The 8,378-nt window shown below is 36.6% G+C and overlaps 1 protein-coding gene across 1 annotated transcript; it reads right to left on the bottom strand.

Annotated features, from left to right (window-relative positions):
• Positions 1–208: 208 nt before the first annotated feature.
• Positions 209–6,977, bottom strand: TRM26 (RB1-inducible coiled-coil protein). The gene is made up of 6 exons (XM_028253818.2): positions 6,607–6,977; positions 5,156–5,359; positions 4,561–4,640; positions 1,986–3,698; positions 1,696–1,864; positions 209–1,162 (listed from the first exon to the last, which is right to left on the bottom strand). Exons 2-6 carry the CDS (start codon positions 5,235–5,237, stop codon positions 546–548), a joined length of 2,661 nt encoding a protein of 886 aa, XP_028109619.2. The 5' UTR covers positions 5,238–5,359; positions 6,607–6,977; the 3' UTR covers positions 209–545.
• Positions 6,978–8,378: the final 1,401 nt, after the last annotated feature.

The raw sequence follows: 8,378 nt of genomic DNA on the forward strand, positions 1-8,378 counted from the left end.
AAAAGTACGTTTTGACTGCCAATGGTTGGAGGAAAAGAATTCAAGTAACTAATTTCAAGTAATTAGTGGAAAGATTGGTTAAGTTGAATGAGATGCAACTTATAAAGTTGCTTATAATTTAAGCACGCATATGATAACCAAAAAGAAGTATGCATATGAATTACGTTTACATATCAAAATTTGGTTGTTCACCTCTAGACAAGTCCAATTGATAAGAAATCAATTTATCAAAAAATAACCTTGAGAATAAAATAATGTACAATCAAAATGAACCTCCCAAACCAACCAACCAACCAACCAACCAACCCCTATCCTATACCACAACCATCTCTCAATGACACAAAACATGCACATGTAATATAAATACAAGAGCCCTCCTATTCGGACCTCCTAATCACACCAAAACCGACCACGCCTCCGATGTGTGTGGGTCCCACCACACACAGACCAAAAAAATGTCAATGCCTGGTCAGCTTTGGCAGATTGGTAGGCCTAAAAATCAATTTTTTAAATTCAACCAAGCATAGAAGGCTTTTTGTCCAGAATTATGACTTCATGACTTTCACTATTTCTTCAATCAGAACTCCAGTAATCTGGGATTCGATCTCTTTCCCCAAAGCATCAATGTCATCATTCATCAACCCGGACCATGGGGTGGAGACCAGATCTCTGGCAACCATATTGTCAAGCGTGTAATAATTTTTGTCTGTTGGAGGATACAGATGTGCACGAATAATCTCCCACACACAATCCAATAGCTTCCTTCCACGTGGAGATCGTCTTGTGGGACCAATCACCTTCTTCCTGAATCTTGACATAGTCACAGGTGGTCCAAGTACAATTGAAAGTGCTTCATTTAACAAATCAAGCAACAACTTGTGATCACCTTGATCTCTTCTGGACCCTTCATTGTCCTTGGCCATTTTCCTGTAAGACTCTTCCACTTCTTCAAAGATCTGATTGTTTATAGGCTTTGCAAGTGGATCCCATCTTGATAAAACATTTTCAGATGAACCCTCGTACAGACCAGAAGCAACAAGCAAATCTCTTATGTATACTTCTGATTCGTCCTCTAACTCCATATCAGTTTCCAAGAGCTGCTCTTCAATGATTGTCTCCTTGAAACCATCAGCATCAAGTTCATTCAGTTGCCTCCGAAGCTCTGCATAATAAAGCAGAAGATTGTCATAAGCAAAATTATCTTCATTGATCTCGAGATTTACTTTTCAGAATAGCAATAGCTTGTCTAAATTATGTGATAGTATAAGAAAATACACTAATAAAGTTAAAGGGACAACTGATGACTAAACATGGTATCAGAACTCAAGTTGGGGTTGGACTTGGATTCAAGTCCCTTCGTTTGCATTTGGTCCCTTTTGCATTCTTTCTTCTCTTGTTTGCATTCAAAATCTCTGTATGTAGAGATGTTTGCACCTCCACGTGCAAGACAGGGTTGTATGTGAGAGAAGATGTGTAACTAATCCTCCACTAAAGTGGGTATCAATGTCAACTTTGTGTTATACGGGGTTGATATACCCTGATGACAAAGTAGCCAAACAGGTAACAATTCTATTGTTTGGCTGCTTTGGCCTTATTATAATCTAGTAAGTAGTAACATTATCTTGTAAGAAGCTATATCCACGCACGACAGAAATATTTGTGAAAAAACTATAGAAATATAAATTATTCCTGTACCGTTTAGATTAGAGCTAATCTCTCTGAAAACCCGAGGCACAGCGGCATCTTCTAATGGAGATAGATCTGATGTTGATGTTGAGCTAAAATGATCTGCTGCCCTCCATAACTCCTCGTGACCACTGCTGCACACAGATGCAGGGCTTGGTGGCACCTCAGTAGAGTTTTCCTACAACCACAAGATACAATGTGATTAAAGACATACCCACAGATCTACAACCAAAACAATTCAAAGTCAATTCAAAATTTTCATTTTGTTTCTATCTAAAACAACTAAATGAGATCCTTACATGCCTCTCTCTGAAGTTCATCACAACTGTTGGTCCGCTTGTGATATCTTTCATGGAATCACACTCATACTTGTGTGGCTGCTCCGCCGATTGAATCCTTCTGCCAAACAGCCTCCCTCTAAGAGTGAAAGTGTATTTAAAGCTGGAAACTTTTTCTTTGAAATTGAACCGTTCCTTCTTTCTTTTCTTCACATCCCTTTCAATAGCTTCATGTCTCCTCCTGATGTGAGCCCCAGTTAAAATGTGGCGGTCCTCTAGGAGCAGCTTCCCAAATGATGTTCCCGATACTGGGGCTGACAAAGATCTAATGAGGTTCCTAGGAGACAAATCTCTATGATGCATTACATCATCATTAGGCCCACATCTGAAAGAACTGGTTTTCTCTTCTGGCTCATCTTCTACAATGTCCCAGCAGCTCAACCTACCTCCAGCTTTGAAGCTACCTAGTGATTGCTCTAGTCTGCCCCTTTCATTATCTAGCATGGATGAGTTTGAGCTGCCACTAGAAACAGTGGGAATATGCAGATTTGTTTCCTCCTTGAGAACATTCTTCAGCCTCTCTGCTAAAAGTTTCCTAGTACCTCTGTTGATAAACTCGGGAGAACCTGGTCCATTATACTGAATCTCACTTCTATAAGACCTTGTAGATTCTGATCTAAGCAAATTCATTCCAAGATCCCTAGTAACACTTTCTCTGACTTGTTTTGCAATACGTTGAGCTATTTGTTTTGGATCCGATGGCTTTTCACTATAAGGGGTCTCAATTCCACCTCCTCTGACTATCGTTCCCCTTTTAGTTTTCCCTTGCAGCTCACATTTTAGCCTTTCCTTTACCTCCTCAAGAAAATCTTCTATACCACCTCTCTCTTCTGAAGTGCCTGAAGAACTGACCCAAGGCTCTTCATTGTTGGTCATCTGCTCAGGGCCAGGCCTCAAGATCACTATCCTTGTGGGAGCAGAAGATATATCCAATTTCTCGCCAGAATTCATCAGAGTCGACCACTCGAAGTCTCTACTTAGGGTTCTACTCCTTAAAGAATATGATTCCTTTTGCTCAGATGGAAATGTTTCCTTTCTATATCCATGAAGCTGTAGCCCACCTCCTTCACGTGACTTTGCTTTTACAGCATTACCCTTAAGTTCTATAGGCTGCTCATTCGCTGTAGTTCTGCTTGAATTTTCATAAAGAGCAATCTTTTCCTTGTTGAGGGTCTCTTGAGCAAGCCACTGGCTGGGAATGCTGAGCTCAGCAACCTTTGAGCATTCCCTAAACCTTGTCGCTTGCCATGCTTCAAATTCTTTCTTAAACTTCTGTAGTTCCTCCTCTTGAGGATGTTCTCGAGGCTTTGGCCTTTTCAACTTCATGTCAACACGCTGATGATTGGGATCTCTGTCCTTACTATGTTGAAAGGATTCAAACTCTATCTGCCTGGAAGAATTTGAGTTACGATAGACATGGCCTCCTGAACCTTTATTATTGTGTTCCTTGTTGGGGTAATTGGTTCCTGGCTTTTCATTCCTTTTCTCAGCTTGCTGGGCTATGGATTTTGTATCTAATGGTAATGTGTCCATTCCCATCAGACGGGCCACAACGCTTGGTGCATTGCGTCTGGTGGTTGATCCTTTGGATATCTCTTTATTGATCAAGTTCTTCATTGAAACTTCAGTTGGATTAGATTTCTCATACCACTCATTTCTGACTTCATAAGAGTACTGAAAAAAAATCAAATAGCTAATTAGTCAAGAAAGACAGGTAGAAACACACAGAAACAGACGGAGACAGACACGATAAAGAGCAATTCAATGTTGGAACTGATATAAGTAGTACTTCCTTTAAGTGCAATAAGGATAAATGACTATTAAAAAAAAATGCATAACATCTGGTCTCAATCTGTTGTGTACAAAGATTTTCAATTTAAATTATGCAGTGATCAAAAAGACAGAGTTAAAAAAAGACATTAAAACAGAAAGAATTTCAGTTAATCAAAATCAGGATTTCTTAACTACCTACAATAGATGTTTTTCTCGTCGAAGAAAGTAAATATTGTCAAAACAATGACAATTATTGTTTTTTTTTTTTCTTTTTTTTAAAAAAATAAAATGCAAACCTGATCTGCAATATCCAGACAGCACTACCAAAAACCTAGATTTTTTTTATAATTTATTTTTCACCTAATAAGAACTTCATTCCATTTTGCTTTAACAATAACCATGTTGAGCTTGAACACTTGACTTATCGCCGAGGAATTTCAACCAGGTAACAGAAAATGGTAATTGAAACCTTTTTTTCTGTTTTGTTGGGAACAAGAACCATTTTCCAATTCTTGTGAGCCCACAGTCATAAGATCCAGGCCAAGTAATCTCCTAACGTGCTCACCATCAACTAGAGCAACAGTGAAATTCGTACTCCCAAAATAATGGAAGAGCAATGTACAGTTTGGAGGCTTCTACTACAGTCTACATCATAAGGTAGTCATAAGATAATGACAAGGAATAGTGAATCATTCCAAGTTTTCACCCCCCATAAACATGATATAAAGCTCAAATAAAATAAGTTATCTAGTAAAGTTATTACCGGTATATTGTCTCCAACAGCACAATAGCTCTGAGAAGTTTCTACTGGCAGCTCCAAGCTGTTTCTAGGAGCCTCTAAACCTGTGGAGTAGTATCAATGGCATTAAACTTCTAATTAAGGAGCGCAACAAGACAGCCACATGGAAATCATAGTACCACATGGAATTTCAAGTGCAACATCCATCCTGACAATATGGTGAATCGAATTCACAATTAAATTACTAGTTCTACTCTTTAAAAAGCAAAGAGATTTGCACACTTCTTTGATTCAAAGGGTCTTAAATCGCCTTGATAATTCCACAAGGGCCTTCTGTCTTAAACTTATTCAGATTGGCATCATTCTGATACATGTATCTTAAACTCTTAGCCAATTGTATAACCATTCTACAATTCATTGTGAAAATCAACTAACTACATTTTGTGGCTTCTAGAAATTCAGAATTAAAAAACAGTCAATTGACTCAATTCATTGACGTGTGCTAACTGCTAAGGCAAGGTTTCGAGTGCCCACAATTGGACATGTAGCCAGCTTGAACCTGCAGGTTCTCCCCTAAATTCCCTCCTCTCTGATGTACACAAGGCAATCCAATACGTACCACCAACATGTCTCTTCTGTGTGAGAACTTTCCTCGCCATGCTACCCTGATTGAAGTCAAAAAAGTGTGATAAGCCTTCCATGCTGCCAGTGGGTCATCCTCAAAGCTGCAACGTCCTTAGTATGACATCTAGGTTTTACGTCATAAAATCCACAGATATTGTTTGTCATCAAACAAAGATAGCGCCACAAACTTGATTTACAGCTGCAAAGTTATGATGCAAATTATTAGTAAAATGGACCACAACTCATTCATAGCAAAAGGCATGAGAAAATCAATCACATGATTTCTCACACTACAACACAATGAAATACAACTGTAAAACTGGAAGGTCCAAGGAATCATGCCTATCATGAGACTAATTTCATGAATCTTCTCTATTCTTGATGGAAAGACAACAACAGATAGTTTTATCTCTTTGAACAGAAGCAGACTATTTCCCGCATAATTTCAGTGTGTGAGAAATACTAAAAATAAAAATAAGGACCAATCTGGCATGATTTACCACCGCAATCTTGTAAAAGAGTCTCTCAAAAAACAGAAACAATGAATGAGATCATAAACAAAGAGGAGTACGTATCTTACGCATCATTTCACACACACAGAGAGAGAGAGAGAGAGAGAGAATGCCTTTTGCATGACAATCAAATTTCAATCACAGTGTAGAACTGACTGACACAATCAGGATAATCAAGCAGGGTCAGAGTATTCTGAATCATATGCTACTCTTCCATCATTTTGCTTTCAAATAACATAAAGTCATCTAATAATTACCAGACCAATTCAGAAAATAAGCACAGAACAAACAATTTAGTAGCCCAACTCCAGCCGGAACATCTAGTTTCACGTCAATTACGGAAGAAATTTTAAGTCAACAGAGTAACAGGTGTGTTTGGTTGAGGGATTTGGGGAGGGATTTGGAAAGGGAAATGGAAAAGGTGTGTGAAACTATGTGAAACATAGGCATGATTTATTCACATTTCACCTACCTTTTCCATTTCCCTTTCCAAATCCCCCTCCAAATCCCCCAACCAAACACAGCATAAAGCAAACAGAGGAGTCATAAAATCAACATCTTCATCAATCAAATATGACTCGAATCTTCTGAATATTTCATAGGTATATATATATATATATAACTTAAATTTCAGATTCTACATGAACATGGATCTCAGAATAGCACAATTCGATTAACAAAAAAAAAAACAATTGAACAGTACTAATTTCACATTAAAAAAAAAAAATTGGAAATTGACAAACTCAAATCCATCTAAAACAATTCCATAACCTTGAGCAATTAGACTCAATTTTCAAAATCTAATTCACAAAAACCTCAATCAAATTCACCGAAACACATTTACATCAACAGCAACCCAATCTTTTCCGTCTAACATTTAAACTTCGCACTACACAATCATTTCAAAAAAAAAAACCCATAATTCTAAACGCACCATTGAGGAAGATCACAACGACCCAAATGCCGAATCAGTCAGAGAACTCTCAATCTCGAAGTCAAAACATTGAACAAAGACTCATCGTCCATGGCATTGAAGTTCTGTAATCGGTATGCAGAGAGAGAGAGAGAGAGAGAGAGAGAGAGAGAGAAGCAGAAAAGTGGAAATTCAAAGCTGGGTTTGAACCCTAGCGATAATAATAATGAGAATAATTGAAGAAAAGTTGTGCTTTTTGAGGGACAATCCATTGCTGGAATCACACGACCAGAAAGCCAAAGGGTTTGTTTGGGTTAGTTTAATTGTGGGGAGAATGCGAGGGATCCGAATCGGGTACTTCGTGGACCACCGAATGTGTGCCAATCGGCGTCAAAATAATATTTTTTGATAGAAACTTTTGACTTTTTGACACGTTCAAGGGATTTGATTGGCTGTGTCGGTGGTCCATGAACCGGTGTAATTCCTCCATTAGGCTTTGTTTAAAAAGATTGGGAGATGAACCGACCAAATTTTGATATAAATATAGGAGTATTATTTTATTCTTATTCATATATCACATCTTTATTAGGTTAGACGTCGTTTAGATGTAAATTTGAACTTTAGGAGAATTTGTGGGGCTTGTATAACCTATCATAACACTCGTTTGGATAACAATTCATTTTATTTTAGAAAGTGAGTTAAAAGTCACTTATCAATTTTAGTCCAATTTCTCTCTCACCAAAAAAAAAAAATCAAAAACAATATACTTCTTATAACAAAATTTAGGTGAACAACTATTGAATATCATCAGATTAACACAATAAGGTGGGCAACTATTTTATAGTAGATTTTCTTTTCTTTTTTCTTTTTTTTTTTTAAGTTGGTTTAATTTTCAAAATGGCTAAAAAATTAACTTAAATAGCCAAAAAAGTGTATTTAAACCACTCTCAAACATGATTGATTTTAAGAATCTCATTTACACATGAATCTTACTACCAGTAACAAGATTTTTGATAATCGAATTTTTACTTTCTATTTTTTTATTTTTATCATTCAAACACAACCTGAGTTATTGAAGAGAGTCATATGTTGCCAAAAGAATGCCCCTAAAACTGGCCTGTGTAAAAAGTTTTGATAATATGGTTCAAGAAGGTTGGTTGGTTGTACCTTGAAATGCTTTTGCTTTGAGCTTCTTGTCATTTTGCAGATCATCCCCACCTGAAAGCTGTCCACCAAGGCATGAGAAATGGAACTTCATAGCTAGGCTTCAATTTTAAATTTGATTCGACTTTTCCCTTTTTCTATCTCTTTTGTTTCTTACTTTCTATCTTGTTTAGACTTGGAATTTCGCATGCAATAACATCCCCAACCAAGAGTAAGGCATAGTTCAAAAAAAAAAAAAAAAAAAGAGTAAGGCTTAAAAAGTCAAAAAAAAAAAAATTTGTTTGAAATACATAGTTTATATATCTCAAATTATAAGATATACAAATATCTATATTTATGTTTCATAAAAGTCCATTAACAACATTAAAAAAAATTGACTTTTAAATATTTTTTTAGTTTAAAACCTAAAAGGTTTCACCGTATGTTGTCAAAGTATGGCAACCCATAACACATATTTTCAATTTAAACTTATTTGTAAATTTTTCTAATTTATTGGATTTGGAAATGGTAAATGTACTTGCGAACAACACCAAACCTACAATCATAGTGAATATGATAAGAATCATTCCTCTCTCTTGTTGGTTGGTTGGTTTGCAGGAAAAAATAAAAAAGAAATTTCAAAATATTTT

This window comes from Camellia sinensis, chromosome 1 (assembly GCF_055761805.1).
Source record: "Camellia sinensis isolate YWXY chromosome 1, ASM5576180v1, whole genome shotgun sequence".
NCBI classification, from domain to species: Eukaryota; Viridiplantae; Streptophyta; class Magnoliopsida; order Ericales; family Theaceae; genus Camellia; species Camellia sinensis.